General features: G+C 40.3%; 2 protein-coding genes across 5 annotated transcripts in view; both read left to right on the top strand.

Moving 5' to 3' along the window:
* The window catches only part of pkn1a (protein kinase N1a), a 35127-nt gene extending 33135 nt beyond the window's left edge, over positions 1-1992 (top strand). For all 3 annotated transcript variants that reach the window (XM_086120157.1, XM_086120156.1, XM_086120155.1), the window contains 2 exons: positions 73-153; positions 1142-1992. In XM_086120157.1, coding sequence (XP_085976283.1) covers positions 73-153; positions 1142-1345 — 285 coding nt within the window. In that variant the 3' untranslated portion in view covers positions 1346-1992. The remainder of the gene's footprint in view (positions 1-72; positions 154-1141) is intronic.
* A 943-nt stretch (positions 1993-2935) lies between these two features.
* Positions 2936-22524, top strand: map2k7 (mitogen-activated protein kinase kinase 7). Of its 2 annotated transcripts, XM_086119773.1 has the most exons (12): positions 2936-3213; positions 6902-6949; positions 9970-10108; positions 10585-10651; positions 10758-10871; positions 11618-11737; positions 12463-12570; positions 12915-13094; positions 13192-13272; positions 14317-14459; positions 14539-14584; positions 15176-22524. In XM_086119773.1, exons 1-12 carry the CDS (start codon positions 2964-2966, stop codon positions 15320-15322), a joined length of 1443 nt encoding a protein of 480 aa, XP_085975899.1. In that variant the 5' UTR covers positions 2936-2963; the 3' UTR covers positions 15323-22524. The 2 variants fall into 2 exon arrangements, with proteins under 2 accessions (XP_085975899.1, XP_085975900.1); XM_086119774.1 differs by lacking the exon at positions 6902-6949 and having other exon boundaries at positions 2937-3213.
* The last annotated feature ends 2568 nt before the right edge of the window (positions 22525-25092 follow it).

Here is a 25092-nt window from a genome sequence, read left to right as displayed (position 1 = left end):
ATAAATGTGGCCAAAACTCACTCACACTCATGACACATATACCATCTTTGTGCATGTGTGAAACATGAACAGCTGCTAAGACGGAACCCAGAGAGGCGACTGGGCTCCGGTGAGAAGGATGCAGAGGAGGTGAAGAAGCAGGCTTTCTTCAGGGTGAGACATTTCACTTCTCTTTCTAGCCTACAAAATTACAAAATATAAACAGCAAAAACGAGCACTCAACGGAGCACAGATATGTATGTATCAAGTATGAAACTGAGTTATAAGCATAGACCATAAGTAAAGGCACCACTTTGGGGCTTTCCCGCCCTATTTTGACATCTTAGTGTCATGGAGCTATGTTGAAGTGAGTCAACTCATTCACTGACAGCAAATTTAGAGCATTTTCAAGCAATTTACAGTGGCGCAGCATCAAACCCTCAACTCACCCATCTCCACTGAAAAAGCATAGTCGTCAATGGCAGTGAATTAAAGATCTTCATTTTGAGAAAAGTAGTGCTTTGGTGCCATATCCTAGCCATAAATACATGACAGGTCTTGGAAACAACAATGACCCACGATGTAGTTTGGGGAACGCTGTACAGTAGATAACTGAAACTTCATTTTATGCCTATAAAATGGTCATTATAGCAAAGATTTCCTTTGTGTTTGATACATCATCTTTTGGTGTTGATTCTAAATCCATGTATATAGGCTCGATCATTTTTTTGACAGCTGCATTTCATGGCCACAGGGAGCACCTGGTTATTGTTTTAATGACATCTTTTGTTGAGTTATTTGCACAACACCGTGACCTTTCCTAAATCTTACCCTGTATTAATAAAAAAATACAACTACCGGTAATACCAAAACTAAACTAATGCTAAAACTTGAGGATAAGCTGTTCAGATAATGGATGGATAGATAAAAACCGAACTAAAAATGAAGCACCCCCCCCCCCCCCCCAAAAAAAAAATTCTAAATAAAAATGAACAAACCCAATTCAAGAATTCATTAAAACTAAATGAGTATGGAAAACAAAAGTCAAAACGAAATAAAAACAAACCATAATAAAAAATCCAACACTATTTAAACCCGGCAGCACACGACAAATAATCACATATCTATTTTATTATTATTTTTTTTTTTATGTGTGTGTCAGAACATGGACTGGGATGCACTGCTGCAGAGGAAGGTGCCTCCTCCTTTCGTCCCCTCCATCGGTGACAAGGAAGACGTCAGCAACTTCGACGAGGAGTTTACCACGGAACAGGCGGCTCTGACGCCCCCACGAGAGCCCCGCGTTCTCACACGCAAGGACCAGGACAGCTTCCTGGACTTTGACTACGTCTCGGACATCTGCTAGTGGCGCGGCAATATTGTTTTGTGGCCCACGCGCCCTCCCCGTATGATTGTTTCATTAAAACACTGTGAATGAATGTGGGTAACACTGAAGTTAAGTTTCCACTTCTGTGGGCTTTTATAGGCACAGGCTGAAGGAAGTTGGCCAACTTATTGCCAGGACAAAATACGTAGGAGTCAACTTGCTGCCTCTTGTTACCGATGCCTTACATTTGTATGTACTCGTATCAGACACACGGACCAGCTAAGTTTTTATGTCGACAAGTCTTTCTGTAGAGCAGCAGGAAGAGTGACGAGACGAGCTGTACCCATACTCTCCACTGTTTTTTTTTGTGTGTTTTTTTTAAGAATCAAGAAAGATTACCTCCTGTCAAAAGAGTGAATCCACTGACGACGAATTGACGCATTTAGGTCTTAAAGGAAGTTGACCACAGGGTAAATAACCACTGTCTTGATGTAAACGCAGTCGACGTCTTCTTATTTATGCTGTACTGATTTTCACGTGACCACTTACCAGCTGCAATTGGTGCAAATGGACTTTTGACAATTGCAATATTCCAAATACCCTGCACATACTTGGTTTTTTGATTGGATACGTTTGGGGTATGATGATTGCAATAAAACATGGAGTGCGATAAGCACATGCCACAATTATCAGTGCAACATTTTGTAGTTCTCATTAAAAAATATCTAGTGGTGGCTTGAGGTACAAATGGTTGGACTTGTAAGTTACTTGGAAGAGATATGACATTTGACAGGGTTTTTTTTTTGTTTGTTTTTTTTGGTAGACTTTAGATGCTAGCACTGTATAGTGGCAGTGAAGTCAACTTGCTCTACAATGAGCAGATGCTTAATGTCAAATCAGAGAATTGCACCTTGTGCATGTAACGACATGGGTACCGGTCTATCTGCATGTTTGTCTGTCTACGACTATACCTGTCTACTTGTATTTCTTTCTCTGTCATCTGTATATACAGTATATGCTGCTTTTTCCATGTTTTATGAAAATGGTACACGTCTCTCTCTTTCCTGTTTCACTGTCCGTCAGTTCCTGTCTGTCTGCATGCCTACAGACCTGCATTTACTTGAAAGTCTGACTGTTGTTTTAGGTGCCTGTCTATCTGTACAAAAGTGCCTGTCTACCGGTATGTCTGATCTGTACAAAAGTGCCTGTCTACCGGTATGTCTGATCTGTACAATGGTACCCGTCTACCTGTTCACCTGCATGCCCATCTAGCTATAAGATATTACCGGTTTGCCTGTATATCTGTCTGCACACAACTGCTTGTCTACCTCCATGTCCGTGTGTGCAATCTCAGTGGTTGTCTATCTGCTCGTCTGCGACTATCTACAGCAGGCATGTCCAGCCCCAGGCCTGGAGGGCCACTGTCCTGCCTGTTTTCCAGCTCTCCTGGCTGCAACACACCTGATTCAGATGATCAGCTCATCAGCCAGCTCTGAACGTTCCTGATTATTTGAATCAGGTGTGTTGCTCTTGGGAGAGCTGGAAAACAGGCAGGACAGCGGCCCTTGAGGACCGACTTTGGACACCCCTGATCTACAGTATGGATGTCAACCGTACATTAACACCCGTCCAACTACACAGTTACCTGTCAATCCGCATGACTTTACACACTTATGTGCATGTCTTGTCTTTTCGATACTGTATGTCGGTGGGTGGGTTTGGTGTCAGTCTGCCAAAGGGGGCAGTATCGAGCACTGCTCCATGGGAAGCTCAATTTTTCAAGATGTCGTCGCTGGAACAGAGATTGTCGCGGATCGAGGAGAAACTAAAGCAGGAAAACGAAGAAGCTCGGCGGAGTATGGACCTTAAGATCGACATGAGTCCACACAGATCCCGCGCGAGACCAAGTGAGTGTTAACCGGGATGTCCACAAAGGGGTCAGAATAACTGTGGGGTGGGGTGGGGGGCGAGAAAAACGCTCGAAAGAGGCGGAGGGTGGGAGTGAAGGAGAACGGCTGTTCCGCTCCTCCTTAGCTGCTGCGTGCTAACCAGCTAGCTACATAAACAAACACCGACGTACGTGTTATGCGGTTTCGTGTCACGCTAACACGCTTGTATCGTGTTGGGAACGAATACTACCGTGTGTGTAAATTGATGTTTTCAAGTCTGAGCCGCTGTCAAGAAGTATTTAGCCGACAGTCACCTCCAGAATGTGTTGGGGACCTGTGCTGTCAAATGTGCTAAGCTAACGTGCTAGCAGACAGAACGATAGCTGGCGGCAGGCCCGACATAAACCTTAAAATTTTGTTTTGTGTCATTTTGTGTGGGTATGTGTACTCGTAGTGTATCTTTTCCCTCATAGCACTTGTTTCTTAGTAATTACACCTCCCGCAAGATCCGACATTACTGTCATTTTTTTATCCTTGACGAGACGGGGGCGAACAGATTTTAGCTCATCGAATAAACCAGTCACATCTCTGTAATAACATAAAATAATAACACGGACGTACTTGCATTGCGTTTTGTTGTCTGTCTTATGTAATTTAGGTAAAAAATATTGGCGATAAACCAGTCACATCTCTGTAATAACATAAAATAATAACACGGACGTACTTGCATTGCGTTTTGTTGTCTGTCTTATGTAATTTAGGTAGAAAATATAGGTGAAATTACGAGCTAGTTTAAATCGTAATTTCATTACCTCTATATAATTGTTCTTTTCTTCACTCTACCAAACCGTGTTTTCCATTTTTTTTCTCTTCATGCAGTGTTTGTGTGAATTTCTTGTTCCTTCTTAATGCCGAAGTGCACTTGTATCGCCCTTTCTGAAGGGATTCCATATCTAAAGAAAAGAAATTCAGATTTATTCAGGACAGGACAGTAAAAAGGTTGAGACTTGCCATGTACCTGTTTTGAAATATCTGGACTTTTCCCCTTGCCAGGCAGTCAAAGTAAAGATGTAGGACAGAAATTGAATGATGTCACGATGTTGTCTGCACATACTGAAGCAGGCTACACACATTTTATCAGTGTAAGAGACCCCACATGCCAGAGGAAAAATTGGCGAGTGCGTACGTACTGCTCTTATAGTATGTGGTGTATACAACACAACACACCACACTCATACATACTCTATACAGTATTTATATGCACAATCGCCAACTTTTTTTCCTCTCAACCATGTCTTTTGTAGTACTTCCATTGGCCTGTGGGAGGCAGCATGTTGCCACAGGGCAGCCAGACGGCCTAAAGTACAAAGAAGAAGCAGTGGCTATGGTACTTTCCTTTCCGATCCAAGTGAGATGATCTGAAGTATTTGAAGGAAAGTTTGCTCAAATGGGAAAAACGTTTAGGAAAAGTGCCTCACAGCAACCTTTAAGCCGTGTTTAGCATAGCACCTCCTGGCCAACAAAATGATGTTCGAAGCAAGGGCCAAAACGACATGGATTTTTAAAATCCATTTAAACCGCCCCCCATGATGCAGACTTTCTATAGAGGCACCATTGAGAGCATCTTGACCAGCTGCATCACCGTGTGGTACACCGCTTGCACCGTGTCCTGCAGAAAGAGTCTGCAGCGCATTGTGAGAGCGGCTGAGAAGATCATTGGTGTCTCTCTTCCTCCACTCGCGGGCACTTACAACTCTCATCTGACCCGCCAACCCACTCAGATCGCAGGTGACCCCACCCACCCGTCTCACAGCCTCTTCGACGTGCTGCCGTCGGGGAGGAGGCTGCGATGTCTCTCTGCTAAATCCGCCAGGCTCAAGAACAGTTTATTCCACCAGGCGGTCAGAAGGCTAAACTCCCTCCATGTTTTGCCCGCACCCCCCCCCCCCCCCCCCCCGCCCTGCCTCCTGCCACAATCGGTGCCCCTCCCCCAGCATCTGACATTCGATTATTGCACTTAAAACAGGTAACTACGAATATACAATAATCACAAGTGCCCTTGGTTGTCTCTTGTTGCTATTTATTTATTTTTATTTAACATATTTATATATTTGTCTTATGGAATTTTATCGTAAATTTTAGCTGTGTGTGTTCAATGCACTACATGTTTGCACTGTGGTTGAGAGAGGAAAGTGATTTCATCTGTGCTGTATGTTACACATAGAGCATATTTGACAATAAAAGCTGACTTGACTTAAAAGTAGAGTCTGATATTTGGCTGAAAAAAAATCAGATGGCTGATTAACAACGATTGATTCAAAGAAATGTAGAGTGAATATATTCTTTTTGGGTCTGTCAACACAACAAGGTAGACATGAATTAACGATGGAAGATTTGACTGTTTACGATACTTTTCAGTATTTGTTTAACTTTATAAGAGATTAAAGTCAAAATCAGCCAATTTTGGTGGGAGGAGGATGTGTGAATGTCATTATGTTTACGTTGCAATGTGTTAATATGTGTGCGGGTGGGGGTGGGGGGGTTAAAAATGGCAGATATTTGCTGATTTTAATAGATCTAATATCATCCGATTAAATCATCCATTTGATTAATCGCTCAGGTCCTCTGTATCAGCATATCATTTTTTGAAGTCCTTACATTACTGATGTCAGCAACACTTGATGTCGAGCGATGGTGTATGTGCGGAAAAATGGAATGAATTCACTTAAATATTGCTGTCCTTTGTTATGTTTGCAAAGAAGCACCTTGTTACCTTTCCTTGATCCAATGATGTTTTCCCACAAAGGTTCAGGAAAGGGGTAGCATAGGACAGGGGTGTCAAACGCATTTTTGTCTCGGGCCAGGTTTCAGTTACAATTTCCCTTGGAGGGCCGTTATAACTGAAACCATATAAAGAAGTCAAGAATAATGGTTTATTCATCTATTGTTTAAGTTACTGTAATGAGGGGTTTGGTAACAAGAAAATGCGGACAGTGTCACTCTAATTTATTACAAATGAGAATTTGAAATTTGGGGAGAGATTTTAGCCAGCATCATGAAAGATGACAACTTTGATTTGCTCTCGCGGGCCACATAAAATTATGTGGTGGACCAGACTTGGCCCCCGGGCCTTGAATTTGACACTTGTGGCATCGGAGGTCTTTACTATTTCCAAGTATTGAATAGGTTTAATATTTATAACTGTCTACCCTGAGCATTTTTGGAGCAGATTGAGAAGGAATGCTCACTCTGAACACGGCCCACACCATACCACACCACGGCATAATCAGTTCGGATCATCTTTTAAAAATGTGCGTTGCTGACTTTGATTGGAAGTGGGGGATGCTCTTTTGGCCAGATTGTCATATACTACCTGAAGGATTATTATGAATGCATACATGGACTACACTACATTTGCCTTCAGTTCCTGTTGGTTTGAAGGACAAAACTACTACCGATTCCATTGTATCTTTCATAAAGTTTCGTTCACACTTATAAAGTGTTCCATTGTCTGTTCGGATGTACCGATACCGCTTAAATGTGTTAAGCTATCACTGCTGTGTTTCACTGTTCTTTACAGGATTTGCTGTATGTCTCTTTCATGAGAGTCTATTTGTAGTATGAGAGAGAGCGTGATTGTGGTAGTAGTTGCAGTATAGTAATGTACGTGTGTGTGTGTGTGTTGTATTTTCTTTCCTCCGTCTAGTCATCGTGATCCAGCTCAGTCCTGCTCCAGCTCCTTCCCAGCGTGCAGGTATCATTCAATCCATCGCTCTCTCTGCCATCACACAACATCCTCCCACCCTTCTTATACACCCTCTCAAGGCCACCTACACCATTTACAACCACCACGTTGACCTTTAATTCTCCTTCACATTACTTCATCACTTTTTATGAGCCTGGTTGCGCTTACTCTTTTTTTTTGACCCACTGGTACTAAAAGTTGCCAGACTTCCTCATGTCTAAAAAAAATAATCAGCAGACAGGGAACAATTCTTTGAATAAAGAGGCCAAGCGCCTGCTTTGCGCTGTTAATCGTCACTCGAAATTGGAGGTTACTGTCTAGCTGAGCATGAAAGAAAGAAAATGACTCATCTATTTAACAAAGCCATATCATTTTGCTTAAATGTTAGCTTAATGCTAGCACAAAATGGGTAACACCATTGATGGGCTAACAAAAGTAGTATCCATATTTCAGTGGATGTGACTCTTAAAACTGGTTGTAGTATTTGAACACAAATGGTCTCGGTATGTAAAGAGACCAAAAAGCTTGATGCACGTTTTGCATACCTTACAGAGTGCCTTGAGAACTGTTCCAGTTCCAACTCTTATTGGTTCACACGAAATGAAATCCATTGGAACTTCGATTTACGCACTGTACAAATCTATTGTCATAATAGTCCAAAATAAATCTAAACAGCCTGCCCTTGTGTCCCCTTCTTGCGTTTTAAGCTGTTTTGTGAATAAGCTGTCCTGGCAGCATTATTTACGTTCTCCGTGGAAACGGGTAGCCCACAATGCAACGCTGCTTTCCCACAAAGTGTGGGCTACCTGTTTCTATGGTGAGCAAACAATGCCATTTTGCAAAAGAATGTAAACTGTACCGTATGCTGAAAGGCTACGGCGTTTCATTGTCGTTTGCTCGCAAACACACAGAACCGTCAGACAAACGCTTCTTTTGTAATCGAATTAATGGGAACTTTCTAATTATCACCCCCCAAGTTACAACACTTTAAGGAATGGATATTTGAACACAAGAAAGCCCTGTTTTGAGATACGAGCATAGTCACAGAATGAATTAAACTTGTAAGTCAAGGCACTACTGTATCGACATTATTGGGACCACTTCACATCTTTTTCTGTGTGTGCCTCATTGCAGTCTACAGTGGAACTTCTCAGATTGAACAGTCTGTTCCGAAAAAGCCAAAATGCTAGTTAACGGAAATCCTCATAGCCCATGTAATTGAATTAATCCCATTCAATTGTCAAAATGTCATTTTTGTGAATCCTAATAACTGCAAACGGGTATAACAAGAATTATTTGAATCGGAAAATTGGGTTTGATTTCAAAGATGTGGTGTAATCTAATTTAACTGAATTATTTCCACTGTAAAATGTATCAGATACATACCGAATTGTCTGTTATTGGAGAGCTATATATTATTGAAGGAAGTGCTGCATTTAGAGCACTTACAAGTTAATTCATATGTATGAAATATGACGACAAGCAACCCGTTGCATCATACACTCGCAACCTGAATCCTACCATATTTGAGAGGTTCCTTTTTTATTTTAGACAAACGTGGATAATTATTACTATGTTGGCAACTCATTTACTCGATATTTTTATTTTATGACCCCTTGGAAGGATGAGACCCGTCCTTGACCGCCAATGTATTTATTTTATTTTTTAGTTGGCCCATTGACACCTCCCCTTCAAATCATACCCTCTTTCTATCTTTACATCACTTCTCCTCTCCCTTGTCTGTGCGTCAGTGAGTGGCAGGACAGCATTGGCGTGTACGTGTGTTGTGCGTGCGAAAAGCGGATGTCCGACAAATAACCTCAAATTTTGCTGGAGGAGGAAGTTCGCACAGTGCATGCGGCTTTTCTGCACGGCGCATTTACTTTTTGGGGGGCAGCGTCTATTTGTGTTTTGACACAGTTTCTAATCCAGCATCCCCCGGAGTGCGGTGAACACTCGTCTTCCTCTCTTGTGTTTGTTTGCCTGTAACTGAAAAGTCCTCTGAACTTCCAGCTGCGCTATGGCCAATGTTACTCCTCACCTGCAGGGGACAGCGCCTGCAACCTTGTCTTTTGTTTGCGTCGTCTTCTCATTCTTCTGGCTCAGTCTGGCTGTCCAGCCTATGCCCGCAAATCTGGAGCCGGCCAAACTGTGGAGATGCACTCTTACTAACGCTTCTCCCCCTTACTAAGCGGTATTCTTTCAACAGGTTCCTGGAAAAAAAACGCACCCACGGCTTCTTGGTCATGGAGGAAGCCACCCCTACCAAAACAATTGCTATTTCAGCGATACAGTCATCCCTGGTTATTCACAGATCTAGGGACGGAGTAATTCTATCACAATACAGTGTCCAAACCTACAACCGTGATCGATCCTCTTTACACGAATGTCACCTTAGAAATAGTAGAACTGCGACAAACACCTTCCAACACCCACAGTTTGTGCCTCCAATCCGGATACTGCCACATGATCTTACATTCCTACCAAACTATTTTATAATAATTATCATTTGTGAAGTACCGTAATTTCTGGACTACAAAGTGTACCTGATTAAAAGCCGCAGCAGCTAAATTAAAATGTCCCGCTCCATGCCTCGCAATCGACTTGGGATTGAAGTTGGACACCCCCGATGACCATCAAAAATACTGCCGTACTTAAAATTTCACCTTGACTGTGTGTAGGTGTAAAAAGCAGGATTATAGCAGATGGCATTCATAAAATTTTCAACAATAAAAACAGGCTGCCTTGAAATATAGTACGTCCTGTTGAGTTCTTCTTTCAGATGTACACAATCTCAAACTATGTCGTCATCTCATGGTCTGTTGTAGAACTACAGTTTTAGATCTAATTAGTTACTCTCCCCCCAAAAATCTACAGAATAGCGGGACAGCTGGAACCCGCAATGGAACGGGGTTTTCCGTGCCATATATTTTTTCACCAGTGCATCGTGGCACAAAGGCAACTTGAAATGTTTAACAATCAGACCGCTGGTGTGAATGCCCTTAGTGATCATTTCCCCTCTGCACCAGCCCTTCAGCTACCCCTTGCCAATGACGCAGGAAGCCGCTCATCATCTTCAGAGAGCTCACCTCAGCACCATCCCTGTCGCCCCAGACATATGCTCACCCTCCCCACTCCACCGTACGGCCTACAGAAGAGTCTAGAGAAGTATGTGAGCTCGCAAACGCACACTCCTGACCAATATTGGGGGTTTTTTTTGTTTGTTTGTTAGCTTTTTTTGGGCCCGTTCCGATATTAAGTAAAATACAATTCTGATAAACCATTCAGTGACCGATTTAGTTCATGAAATAATATATTTAATAAAATAACTTTGTCCTGAAATGGTTAAAACAATAAAGATTTGAGTTAGAGGCACAATATTTGACTGTTTTACATGACTTTGTCCTTTAGTATTGGTTTAGTTTTTTTTGGGGGGGGGGGTTGAACGTCATTATCTGTGTGTTCTGTGTGTAGAACAATCAACAGCAATTAGCAAAAAGGCAGATTTTTGCCATTTTTCAAATGATTATTGTCCGATTAATTGGTTACGCCCTACTTGTAACCTCACGCGATGCATTGACGTGTCCAAATCTTACATTACATTAATGTGCAAGCATTGTATTTGTCTGTATTTGTCCCCACAGTGCAGAGATTGACCAGAAATTGCAAGAGATCATGAAACAAACGGGTTATCTTAAAATTGACGGACAGGTGAGTTAACCGAATGAGAATGACAAGTTTTTAACTAGGTCAAGGCAAAACCATATGTAAAAGTTCAGTTCAATCCATTGATAACGTGCATATTGTCATTCTCCAGAGGTATCCGGCCGAGGTGACAGATTTGATCAATGAGGGGGAGATTGGCAGCGGGACCTGTGGGCAGGTCTTCAAAGTGCGATTCAAGAAAACTGGTCATGTCATTGCAGTCAAAGTAAGACCGTCCTGTACTACTTATCTTTCCCCCAACTGTCCCTGTTGTTCTATTCCAGACCCGGAATATAGCCTCCAGGCCCCATTCGCCTCATGCGCAGTTCCTGACCAGCCCTCTCTGTTTTTATTATGTTAAAATTCATTTGACTTTTATTTTGATATGCACATGCGGATGGTACAAGCCAGCAAGACTTGTCTTCAGTGTCGCCAAATTAGTGACATCGTTGCTATATTTAGTCACTTTTCCAGCTTAACTAGCGACTTCCATCTTTGGAATTTTTTATTATTTTTTTTTAAATGGCTTGAGTACTTCAAATGGCTCTAAAATCCTCTAAACCAAATAAATTCACAAACTAAATTCCCCAACGTAAAAATGCATATTTCTGCGGACCCATTTTACGATTTTCAAAATTCTTGGTGTGTTGTACTCTGGAATCACACTCAGCATTGACAGCATTTTTTGGCAAGTCTCGTCGCGGTGCTTAAAAAAAAAGGGGGGGGGCAAATTCCTCTTGCCCCCCCATGTCCTAATTATAATAACATATACCATATCTGCAAAAGTAACAAATAATCCGATCATATATTCATATAGCGCATACAGTAATTGAATTTACCTGAAGAAATGATCAAATTTTTGAAATAGCCCCTTTGGTAAATTAATTGCGCTTTTTTGTTCTTATGCTATGATATTTCTGTTGGATTGTCATCTTTCTATCTTGAAAGCCATCCAAATGTGTGTGTTCTTAGCAAATGCGGCGAACAGGAAACAAGGATGAAAACAAGAGGATCCTGATGGACCTGGACGTGGTGCTGAAAAGTCATGACTGTCCTTATATCATTCAGTGCTACGGTGCCATAGTTACCAATGTGGGTATCCTCCAAAGACTACAATGGAACCTCCAAAATAGAACACAATCCCTTCCGTGACACTGGTTGTCAAGTTGTTCCATAGGAAATAATGCAAAATTATTACAGAGGCGTTTGAGGATATACACAGCGTGCATTAAATTGTCGTCATGCGGCACAAAAAGGCACACCGACTTATTTCGCTACATACTGTTTTTCGTTTGATTGTTTGATATTTATGACCTTGAAGGTCCCCCCCAAACAAAACTTATAATTGATTATCTTCCACTAGATCACAACTAAACCGCCACTTTTTGTGACATTTTTGTTATTGTGGTGTATAAGATCCCCCCCTCCAAACGTGCCTCGGCTCAATAAAGGTTAGGAAACTCGTTTCGTGAATCATAAGCAAAGTAACATGACAATCGCTTTCTTAAACATTTTACACCAAGTACCACCTAAAAGAAAATCAGCTCTCCGAGTACCCCCATTGTGATCAAGATTAAAATATAACAGCATAGTGTTTATCAGAAACAAAGCAGAGGTTTTATTCCTAAAAGTATATTTCATATTTTAAGCCAATGTCATTTTATTTTATTTTTTTAAGGAATTTTGGGGGTTTTACTCCACGTTGAAGCATGATGGCTGTGTTTCTCTTTGGTGGTTCCACGCCACCAATAAAACATCATTGTCAGTTATGTCCACCAGACTACATGTTACAATTTTTTATGGGCCTGCTTTTACAGACGGATGTATTTATTGCCATGGAGCTAATGGGAACGTGTGCTGAGAAGCTGAAGAAAAGAATCCAAGGCCCCATCCCAGAACAAATCTTAGGAAAGATGACTGTTGCAGTAAGTGAGCCATTTAAGTAGGGCTGCAATGATTAAATAACTGGAGTAATTCTATTACAAAAAAAGTAAAAGCAACATTTCTGCCCGAAAGCTTTGCTGTGATCATTTTCTTAAAGTAACACACATTTGCAAGTCACAGATACAACAGAGTGATGGCAGTCCCAAGTAGACAAAAATAATGCCTGCACCTCAAAAATATGTTGTATAAGTATTGATGTTGAATAATGCAAAATCAGTCGAATAATTGATTCTTAAAATATTCAATCGCTACAGCCCTATATTCAAGAAAATACATTGCTGCCTTCATTTTGTGGTTTAATCATCACTATGTGTTTCCGCTCAAGATAGTGAAAGCCTTGCTGTATTTGAAAGAGAAGCACGGTGTCATCCACCGTGACGTTAAACCCTCCAACATTCTCCTGGATGCGAAAGGTCAGATCAAACTCTGCGACTTTGGTATCAGCGGACGCCTTGTCGACTCTAAGGCAAAGACTCGCAGCGCTGGCTGTGCTGCGTACATGGCGGTACGTGGTGACAAATCAAATTATGCGAACCTGTTGACTTAATCCAACGATCTGAATTCATACAAGGTTTCATATTTGTATGTTTTTATCCTTGCAGCCTGAGAGAATAGACCCTCCTGATCCCACCAAACCCGACTATGACATCCGAGCGGACGTGTGGAGCCTTGGCATCTCTCTGGTCAGACTCGATTGACATACTTACAGATCATTTCGAACCCTTATGATTCAGGACAAATAAGCAAATATGCACCCGTGCATCTTCTGTCGCGCTTGCCCGCATTTGGATTCGTGGGTGAGCTGGAGGCTATCCAGCAGATTTTGGGCAGTGTACACCCTGGACTGGTCGCCAGCCAGTCACAGGACAAAGACAACCAAGCCTTCAAAGTCCAATTAACATCTACGGACAACCTTTCAATGACCCTAACATGCGGGAAGAACGTGCAGTCTCTACACAGGATTCAAACACTGGACCTCACAACTGTGAGGAAAAAGTGCGACCCGCTCCAAATATATTTTAAACATTTCTAGAATTAATTTCCAATTGAATGATTGTGACACAGAGGATGGAGATTCATTAGTTGGAAATTGTTTAAAAAAAATAATAAAAAGTTGAGCTTGATTTATAAATTTAAAATAGGACTTTTATGGTTTGGGGGTGAAAAAAATACATTGTCACATAAGATAGACCTTTGCTCAGGCCAAACACATTATTAGCTGTCTGCAAGTGGACTGTGTACAAAATTCCTCAAATTGCACCTTCATCCAGATTTGCTCCACACTGTAACTGTACAAAGCGCTATGGAAATAATTCGTGTCATGATTTTGTTATTCTGCCAACCATAAAGCAGTTGATGGTCGGATTACTCCCGCTCATTTTTGTTTGCCGGAGGTAAAAGTGTACGAACAAAAAGAACACATCTCAGAATTCGCTCATTTAAAAACAAATTGCTCTGAGGCAACAAGAAATACATTTATTAGTGTTGCGGATTATAAATAAATAAATAGATTCAAAATTTGGATATGTGCTTTTTGTTGGCTCATGACCATCTCTCATCTAGAATAATTACAAAATATGGTAATTAGAAGATGTGTACGGTACTTCTAAATTCTTGTGAAGACAGTTTGTGTAATGTCACAGATGGAACTTCAGAAAAATGAAAGTGATGCAGTTGATTAAACGAATCACTGCAGATGACGGTCAATGCCATCTGGTGTGTGCTAGGTGGAATTGGCTACAGGGCAGTTTCCCTACAAGAACTGCAAGACAGACTTTGAGGTTCTGACCAAAGTGCTGCAGGAAGACCCCCCTCTGCTGCCTCTCAGTATGGGATTCTCCCTCGACTTCCAGTCCTTCGTCAAAGATTGGTGAGCTACACACAAACACACCTACACACAAAATAAACACTCCTATTCACAGGAACCTGTTGTTGTTGTTTCCCCCCAGCCTCACTAAGGATCACAGAAAAAGGCCAAAATACCACCAGTTGCTGGTAAGTTTTGAATGAGCTATATTTTGGACTGACCTCATGATTTATACTTCATGGTTCAAGTGACAAAATTCAGGATTTTTTTTTTTTTTTGTTCGTTCTCCAGTAGAAAATTCGGGATGTGTCTCATAACACCATAAATAGAAAAAAACATGGATTGGAGTTACGTATCGTTCAAAAGTGGATAAAAATCCATTCCATCTATCGGATATTTTCCAGCGGGACACAAAAATGCAAACGTAACACAAATCGGTTAACCCAGTCGATGCCACTTTGACTTCATCCAAACACACCGATCAGTATGGCATATAGTTAAACTCTTGCCCATTTGTGGGTCACTAGTTGAGAGTTTGCATGATTTTCTGCGGAACTTAGCCACATGTCACCAAGTCCTAGCTAACGGGTACGTAATTGGTGTCAAGGAAGTATCGTCAAAGTGATCCATCTCATCTCTGAGACTAAGGTCTTTGTATGTCGCCGTGGAGCTAAATTTAGCCTGAGTAATCAGAGGATTATTCGTGGGGATTTTTTCTCTCTGTGTATTTTTTTTTTCAATCAAATCATCTAGGGTAATATTACCTTCCCTTATTGTAGGAGCACAGCTTCATACGACGTTACGAGGTGCTGGACGTGGACGTGGCCGGTTGGTTCCAGACGGTGATGGATCGCACCGAGTCGCCTCGGAGCAGTCAGTGTTACAGCCATCATCACCAGCTCCACTCCTCACTCTTTAGCAGGTAGCCCGCAGAGAGCCCCCTCGCCTGCTGTTAGCTCAGCTGTCCTCTCTAATGTAGTCTAGCCTCAGCCTAAAGACGCTAAGCCTAGCCTTAGACTGTGTCCACCGGAGAAGTCCTCAAAGAACGAAATGATGATGACGATGACGACAGATATTTGGGGTGCCGGATTTGATGGATGGAGGGAGGGACTGATGGATGGGATAACATATTCAATCTGGACAGGCAGATATGGGAGGGAGGTGCCCCTTGTAGTTAGCTTCGTTTGTGCGCAACTATACACTCGTAAATGTATCGTCACTTTTTAGTCGTCGCTTAGCAACGGGTGTCATCCGTGCCACTGTCACATGTACAGCATGCCACATATGAACACAGTCACGAGTGATCATTCAATTTGAACACTGGAGGAAACAGCATTTATTTCACACGTTTAACGAAAAGTGAGACCTCAGTGAGTATTCTTTTCACGACACACAGTGAAAAACGTCATGATTTTATTTCATAGCTTGCAGTTGAGGAAAACACTCGCCTCAATCTGACTATTACGTCAACAATCAAATTGTTTCTCAGTGTTGGAATAAGGTTGGATTTGCTGCAGCGTTTAAGGACTCAATCTGGGTTTCACTTTATGAATTGAGCGACTGAAATGAATGACTTTTTCTACAATATTCTATTTTGTTGACATGCACCTGCATACTAAGTATTCTGTTCAGTCTTTTCGTCTACCATACACAGATCATCAGTGATCCCCTCATTTCTAACATTAATTGATCAGCTTTCAAGCGAAGGAGCTCCAATCCACATATCAGCTATGCAATTGGAAGGGAAAACTCAGAAAAACAAATTAGTGTTGTATTCTAAACTTCTTTTTGTGTGTGTGTGTGTACATAATGAGTTGATCTGAACTGAGAGTAGATCGGAAGGAAATTGGTGGGTTGGAAAGGAAGGTCATTCTGATGACTATTTGGGGGGACTGTTAACTTGCGGTGTTGCTTTTTCCGCGAGGAGACGCAGACGTTCAACTTGTACAAAGAAACTGAAAAAGGGCAGGAATGGTGTAATCAATTGTGGAGCATCTGCCTACTCCACGTGGTTGTCTACCTCGTCCTCTCTGTCTGCCTCTGCTGTTTAGTGTTTTCCAGACCAAAGGTGATTGGGGCTGTGAGGTGGCGGCTAAGAGACTTGAGACGCCTTACGGTGCAATAACAGTCAACTATTTCCATTGATGTTCAAACGAAGCAAGCGGTCCTTGCATATGTTCTGAAGCCACACTCAAAGTGGTGTTTTTAAAACTTGTGATCATGTCTCAAGTACTCTTGATGTGCTCAAGGTGATAGTCAAGACAGATTGCTACTTTAACTGGCCGAAATGAGCATTTTCAGATGATTTTTAGGGATCATTTCCTTCCTAGATGACTGCACTTCATTGAACAGGACATTATAAAGGTACACAGATCATTCTCTAAGACATTCTAAGCTGTTCTCACCACAATTTAGTAGGAAATCGTACTGAACGTTAAACATTGCCATAAATATAGGCTTTCGAATACCATGTTACAATGCCTGCGATGCAGTGAAAAGTGATCTCTTTTAAATACATCCATCCATTTTCCGATCACAAGGGTATCAGGGGGTGCTGGAGCCTATCCCAGCTGTCTTCGGGCAGTAGGCGGGGGACACCCTGAACCGGTTGCCAGCCAATCGCAGGGCACACAGAGACGAACAAACATCCGCGCTCACACTCACATCTAGGGACAAATTCGAGTGTTCAATCACCCTGCCATGCATGTTTTTTGTAATGTAGGAAGAAACCGGCGTACCCGGAGAAACCCCACGCAGGCCCGGGGAAAACATGCAAACCCTACACAGGGAGGCCGGAGCTGGAATTGAACCCGGTACCTCTGCACTGTGAGGTTGACACCCTAACCACTGGGCCACCTTCTATTAAATACATGCCAAGTGAAAATAAGTCTTCAAAATTTGACATCTCAGTGTTGGTAACCCCCTGCCAAATTTAAACTATTAAAAAAATATATATCTAAAATGCAACTTCAAAATCTCAGACATGAAACCGCATCCCACTGAAAAGTTCTTAAATGGTGGAAGTAAAATATTGAAATATCGTCGTGTAGTATTGTACACTAATTGAGGGAAGACACCTTTCATATAACTGAAGACAGAGACAACTGTTGGACTTAAGCATACATGACATAGAATGTAAATATTTTTTCAATAGTGCACAAGCTGAGTTTTTCCCAATTTTTTTTGCAAATAAGCAAACACTGATTCACAAACTGTCATCGCTGTATATTGTTGTACGTGCGCATTTATTGTCTTGAAAATAGATTCATTATTACATGCCAAGTGAAACATTTTAATTAGATCAGTTTGTCAAGCATTTCCTTGCGATTTTAGATTAATGTTGAATTTGTGGTTTTCAATATCTTGTCCTTTTGTTAATAATTGGCACCAAAAAAAAAATCATGTTTTCAGGCAACCCCCAATTGTTAAATGAATCACTCGTTTTGGTGCATGACTTAAGTGTGATATCCTACTAAATTCTCATGAGAATAGACTTAATATGTAGACTTGTTTCGCATCACCAATGTAAACTTGAATGTTGTTTGTCGACAAACGAGGCTGTTGAGGATTGTGGAATTAGTATCGTGAAGACTTGACTGACAAGGCACCAAAGCAAATCACAGAGAGAGAGAGAGAGGTACTGAGCAAGCCAGGAAACAGTTAAGTGTCAGAAAGAAAGCGAGAGATGAGATGTTGTCTAGATGGCAGTAAAGATGAACAGAAATGGAAAGACAGGTAAAGTGGTTGAGAAAGTGGAAATGAAGTATAAGACGCAGACAAAAGAAAGTGAAGTATGTGCTAAAAGAGAGAGAACTGAAAGGAGAAAATAGCCGCCATTGTACAAAGCTTTCATGGTGTTACGCCAACCATTATTTTATTTTTTTTAGCCAGTGAGCTAGTAGATGATTTGTGGTGTTCCGTTCAAAGTATTTATTTACTGCTGCTACTATTTTTATTTCTGAGTTTGTATTTTAATTGTGTTAATTGCTTTCGACGCTGCCGTCACTTCTTTTTCCCCAAAGGACAAAGTACTTCCTGCCAAATAAGTGAACTCCAATGCAAAGTCCGCGCAGGTTTTTACCAAATACTGACCAGAAGAGCATGTTTTGAGGAAAGTGCATCGCTTAGTGAGAGAAAAGTACTCATGACACAATGTAACTACAGTTGTCATCTCGCGTCAAGAAACAAATGCGCGTTATTACACCAGAGGCGGATTAGAGGGTGTCTGTCTGTCCAGATGCTTTAGGTCATGCCCATCCACTGCAAGCTTGACAACTGCACACCAAAGGTGTACTCAACCTAACAAATACATTGTCAGTGTAACAACTGTTAATATATATACTGTATAGTTGTGTTTTTGAGCGGCTATAGGGGGCGCTATGGTATAGCAGTTCCCTTTTGTGTGCTCATTTATACTGTACAGAGGGAGACTGGCACACGACATCACGTGACGGGGGCCGAGCAGTCTAAAGAAGCGGCATTGTGGGTCTTCCGTAATAGGAAAGTCCACAATTGGATGTTTCCCCATTTCGGCTTCACTGTAACAGCCAATTTATGCGTGCTGAACCGCAAATAAGCTGAAATTTGTTATTCACCGAGAATTCAGAAAAGTCCAAAAATGTATTTTCCATTACTGTCAACTCACACTGATGACAGATCATTATGGCTGGTGGTTCAGATTCTTTTCATGTCATAGTTATTATGTATGATTACTATTAGTAGATTAGTTAGGAGAAATGATTTTAAACACCACAGATTATTTCAACTGTTAAAGTTATGAAAGAATTGTCAACCTTTGCCCTATTAGATTTAGTAAAAAAAACGACATCGCCAATATCGACAGAATTGTATCACGTGAAGAGCTTGGCATTTTGGTGCAGATAATTGTAATAATAATAATATTTTGGCAGTATCCGATTCTAGCCGAGTGAAGCCAAAGTGCACCTTCTGGCTCGCATTGATAAAACATGAAGATGCAATTAAAGGGTGTTGGTCAGCTCGGCCCCTTGTCCATTTTTAGCGACTTGACTTTAAAGCCATGGTTTATATCGACAGGGCTGACGCATACAAACAGTAAATTCTGGTGCTCGGCATCCAGTCATGAATGACGGGATGCTTGTCCTTCCCCCAACCACCAGGTGATCCCAGTCTCCCACTGTCTAAACATTTTTTGTTTATAAGCTGATGTGCACCAACACATGCTTTACGTGCTACTTGGATTGTAGAATACGAGTGGGCACAGTACAGACCCATTTGATCTAGTTTGGCTCCAGGAGAACTTTGTAAGATCTAGAAAAAAGCTCCCCCAGCTCTGATGTAGAGACACCAAATATTTAAAGTGATCCCACTCTGGCTTGATATGTATATTAGCTCGCCGGCTGTGTATATAAACAGTGAAGCTAGCTGCTAGCGCCTACCTTGAGCTGTGCCTTAGCGTCCAGCAGCTGCCTCTCCCCCTCTCCGTATTTATGTGTGTTTTAAATCCCATCTGTAAGTAAACCAAATATCATCGTCACTATGCAGTCATGCAAAACCATGTCAGCTTGCTATTAGTGGTATATTGTAAAGAGGCTCCCGCCCTTTGACTTCAACACAGCAAGTTTTCAATGAGCAGAATCCATATTTAAGGATTGTTATTAGGGTGGGAGGGATCATGTTTGCTCGTTTTTTTTGTTTTGTTTTTTTCAGGGGTGGTGGGAGGCGTTAGATCAATGCTGTAACCCAGGGTGGGGAACCCACAAGCCGTGGGTCATATTCAGTATAGGAAATAAGGATTTGATCCCCTGATGAATTTCAATTTTTTTTTTCACAAGGAAATCACATACAGATGAATAGTACACACACAACCAACAAAGTAAGAACTTATACAAGTCAGCATTAAGGATGGATTTTCAAAATGTTAATGTCATCTAAACAAGAAAAAATGTTGCGTATTGGTATGCGGAAAGTAATAAATATACATTGGTGCCTTGAGATACAAGTCTGATATATTTCTGTCACCACATTTGTAACTCAAAACATCCTTACCCATTGAATTGAATGAAACTGCCATTAATTCAGTCCGACCTGTCCCCGGCAAGTGACGAAACTTAAAATTCAGGAGGGGATCACATAATTGTTATATGCCCATTCATGCAATTGTAAAAACAAAACAAAAAAACAAACAAGACTCTTAATTTCACCCCCATAATATGTAAAAATAAACATCTGTCTACTCATTGCATCAGTGTAAAAAGGTTCCTCCCCCTGCCGTAAAGTCTACCAAGTGCACGTCATTGTCACAGCTGTAACCACCGTCATTTTGTTTCTTCCGTATATTTCCCAATCTCCTCTAGGGGGTGGTGATGCACATGATTTTCTTCTTTCTTTTTTTTATATAGCTAGGAATGTTGAATTATTTTTGTCAAGCTCACAGTCGCACTTCTCACACACACACACACACACACACACACACAGTATTTGTTAAAAAGCTGTCTTGTCCTTTTTATTTTTTTTTATTTTTACTTAGGCTGTGTTGTGTTTACCAAAAGTCTTTAGTGATGATGATTATGACAATGATTATTATTTTATTTGTTTTTTTTTTAAATGATCATTGTTATTTGACCGTTCATATAATTTAAGATTATTATGTTGTTTTTCAAATGATTTTATTCTGAGTTGTTATGGATACTATTCAGGGCAAAGATGACACCAAATTGAACTAATAGTTAATCCATAGTGGAACCTCCAAAGTTGAAGATTGTGATTATAATCACATATCCAGAAATTTACCTTTTTGCAAGATAGGAAAAGGGTGTCGCTGCTCAGTAGTTTTTTTTTTTTTGTTTGTTTTGTTTCATATTTCGATGGACATTGATATTAAATAGTTACTTCAAACGTTACCTGTACAGTCAATAAGTGGATATTTCACTTGGTATTATTTCCTATGAGAGGGAAATGGTTTTGAATTTGTAACGACTTGAAAGTCAACCACCATCACAGAAATTTTTCAACTTCCGAGGTTCCACTTCAGGTGATAGCCGGGTGGATGTGTAGCTCTGGCTGCAAATGATGTCTGCCCGATTTTAGCCGCTCCTTAAACTCAACATTAATAGCGTTGTGATGATGCATTGTTGTGGATTGATCCGAAATCTTGATGGTTTTATAACTCAGTGCCCCAAATATGGGTTATCAATTTTGTGCTGTTGCTTTCTTGTTCTCCCCTCCTCCACGAACACAACTTTTGAGTTGACATGTTATTTTTTAAATTTTGTGTTTTGATTATTTTTGTATTCTTCCTTTTGTTTGTTTGATGCTGTAGTAGGTGAACTGGTCGGTCAAACACAAGAGCTTTTCTTTCGTTTTCCAAAAGCTGTCATACTGATGTTGCACTTGTAATGGGTTTTTGTTATGATTATAATTTTATTGTTTGTGTCTTGCGTTGCAAACTGCCCCCCGTATTTTTTAAGTGTCTTGAGCGTTTTTTTTTGTTTTGTTATTTATCTGTGACGCAGCAAGAATATTGAACGATGTATTTTCTTCACTGATTATATATATTTATTATTGTGTGTCTTTTGAGTTGTATTCTTTTTTTTTTTACTTGAGAAGCAAGCAGTCAAAGTATATCATAGTAATAGTAATATTACCTACCGTACCTAAATGTATCAAAATACAAACACCCCGCCAGCACACTTAGCTTTACTGGCTTAAACTCATCCATTTTATTTTGTTTTATTTACTCTGTACCCCAACAACAAATATTTGCCATATTTGGAATTGTGTCCAATTCTTTATTTTATTTTTATCACCTATTTCCTGTTCATGCCGAGTTTTTAAAATATTTTTGATTTATTCTGTTTGGCTGTTAGCTTGACCTAAGTAGTTTTTCGACTATAAAGACGAGAGAGAACTAACAGACTGTTAGTTCCCTTTTTTCTTTTTTTTCCCCCCACCACGAAGATGTATGTATCAAGTCTCACAGCTTTACTGCCCTTTTTTTTCTTGCTGTATTTCGCCTCCCCCCACATCCCTCAGTTTCATTTCAAAGAAGAATAAATGCCATTATATTGTGAATACCTCAGGATTCTTTTGATGAGAAACAAACAATAAAACACCAAAAAATCTAATAAATAAAAACATAAAAAGCTGATGTGTTGTAGTTTTATTTTATTTATAATTTTTTAAAGCCTTTGCGTTTATAAAAGGTGTGACAATTTTCTTTTCCCTAGGCTCCTATTTTGAGGTTAGTGGGTCATAGAAAAATGCTAGCTGCTGCTATTATTTTCTTTTATCTATCATGAAAACTGAGTTTTCATGATAGATAGAAGTTTAGACTTTTTGGTCACATTTGTTTTAATGATTTTTTTGTCTATATGTAATATAAACAAAATATAGGGTGTTGGTTTCTGATTAAATTTGTACCTATGCTACCATAGTCATAAAATAATGACTGTGTAGCAAGTGTTACGAAAACCATTAGTAGGCCAAAAATATGTGCGCTTAGTTTTCTGCGCTGTATGTGACCTCTAACTGTCATACTAGTGTACCAGTTCTTGAGTGCACTCTGCTTGGGTGGGATGGTCTGACGGTAGTAATGAATGATATACCTTGCCACACCGATGCAGTCATTGGCAGAAAACTTTTTTTCCAGCTTTCGTGTATAGTGTCTCTTAATTACAGACTCGATACATACATGTGTGCAACCCACCTGTTACATCAGTCCCTCTGTCATGCGACAAAGACAAATGTGGCTTCCCCCTTCTTCACTGTAACTTTCCAGTTACTTGCAGGACATGACTGCACATGCTCTTTCCTTAAAGAAGCTTACATAACTGATTAGATTAGTTTTTTTAAAGGTGTATTGCATTGCTCCATCCAGACGCCTTCATGTGCTATACAAACCCGTTTTGTCTGCATACATGTTTTTGTTTTACAACATTGCACGGGCGTGTCATTGTGATGCAAAGCAGGAAGTCATATGTGAAGTGGCGCAACAAAAGAAAACTGTTGCCCTGTGGCTGTGTGAAATGAACTAACAGGATGACGGCTGACAGACTCCATCTGATGTTTTGGCATGATGCAAATGGGACTGGTGTGTAACCCTGATTGACTTAGTCTGAAACAAAATTAATCATTTAAACTGCGGGGGGAAAAATTCCCCTAAGAGGTTGTATTTAAGTTTAACTGTGTGAAACGTCAGTGAATCTCATGACACTAAAGCTTAGTGAATGTCTAGAGCATGGGTGGGCAAGCTATGACCTGTGAGCTTCATATGGACCGATCGATCTGTCCAGTTATTTGGCCCGCTGAGTATTTACATGATCAAGAGTCCTGTAATGTTTTGTTTTACTTCAGCCGTTTCCCCTGAAAGTTGTTAATTATATTTATTACTTTTTGTATCAAATATCCCAATTTAAAAAAATCAGTCAAGATTAAATGTACAAAATATTTATAATATTGGCATTTGTTTATTAAATATTTGATGAATATTTTATAACTCAACTACAAATATTAAAATGATGACGTGACAAATCACTGGGTCAAATGTTCCAAATGTGGCTTAACAGATTTTAAAATCACTGGTCACTTTTTTTAATAATTGGAAGGGTCGGAAATGTCACAAAATTCCCAACAGTGACTGCACTTTTGTAAACTAGCTCCACTGTTAGCAGCCATGTTTGTAGCGTAAGTAATGCATGCCAGCGAGCATGCGCTTTGAACTAGTGGCGGGTGGATCAATCCAAAGATCGATAATTGTATTACCAAATCATTGTCAATATCGCATAGATAGGCGTCATTTGTCTCGTTCTTGTCTGTACAAATGCAATTTCGCGTCCAACAGGAGACAGCCATGTCGCCGACCTTGCCACTTTGGTCTAAAATAAACAGTGTAAAATTTAACTCGTTTTTACACTTCAAAACACCAATTTAAAATATTTCCTAAAACATTGCCTGAACGGCTCTTAACTCTACGCACACGCGCGCGCGCACACATGATTTGCGCATAAAAATGTGTTCGGCGTCATCCTGTCGTGTTGCAACAAGCCAACAACGTCGCCTATGCGGTCCTCTTCCACCCTTGGTTGGTGCGCAGCTAATGACAGGCTTTGAAAAGGTTTTACACCCCAGCAGCAGAAAAAAATGAACAGACCCCGCCTTATGTTACCTCTTCTCTTCCCCATTTTTAAGAGGGTCTGACCATATATGGTTAGGGAATTAAAACCAAAAGCTCATTGGTCGAGTACAGGTAGACACTTTACCTGATTTGACGTACAGTGCGTACTACGTTTGAAGTGACATAACAACCCCGTCCCCTTCATTTTCACTTTGTTTACTAAACGTACCAATGATAACTAAGAAAACAAAAAAATATATTACATTATTTTTTTATAATTGTTCCATGAATTAATTAAAATAAAATAAATAGTAAAATTAAGAAATGTTACATATAGTCAACAATTTTTCATTTATTTCGTTTAATAATCATGTTTAATGTCAATAAGGACCTAAACCAGTCTATATGTACATGAAAATAATTTTATTACATAATTGGAAGATTGATTCAAGATGATGAATTAAAACATGAAAATGAATCATTTTTGCATCGTTTACACATTACGTTTATAGACATTTAAACTTTTATTTCACATTGAAACTTTTGTCATTTGTCAGCAAAGATGGATTGCTTTTAATGCATTTCGCAATGTCAGCCTCTTAA

This window comes from Hippocampus guttulatus, chromosome 9 (genome assembly GCF_054856545.1).
Source record: "Hippocampus guttulatus isolate MCC_2025c chromosome 9, RoL_Hgut_1.0, whole genome shotgun sequence".
NCBI lineage: Eukaryota > Metazoa > Chordata > Actinopteri > Syngnathiformes > Syngnathidae > Hippocampus > Hippocampus guttulatus.
Note: the sequence above shows the minus strand (reverse complement) of the source record. Positions and strands in the feature narration are given on the sequence as shown.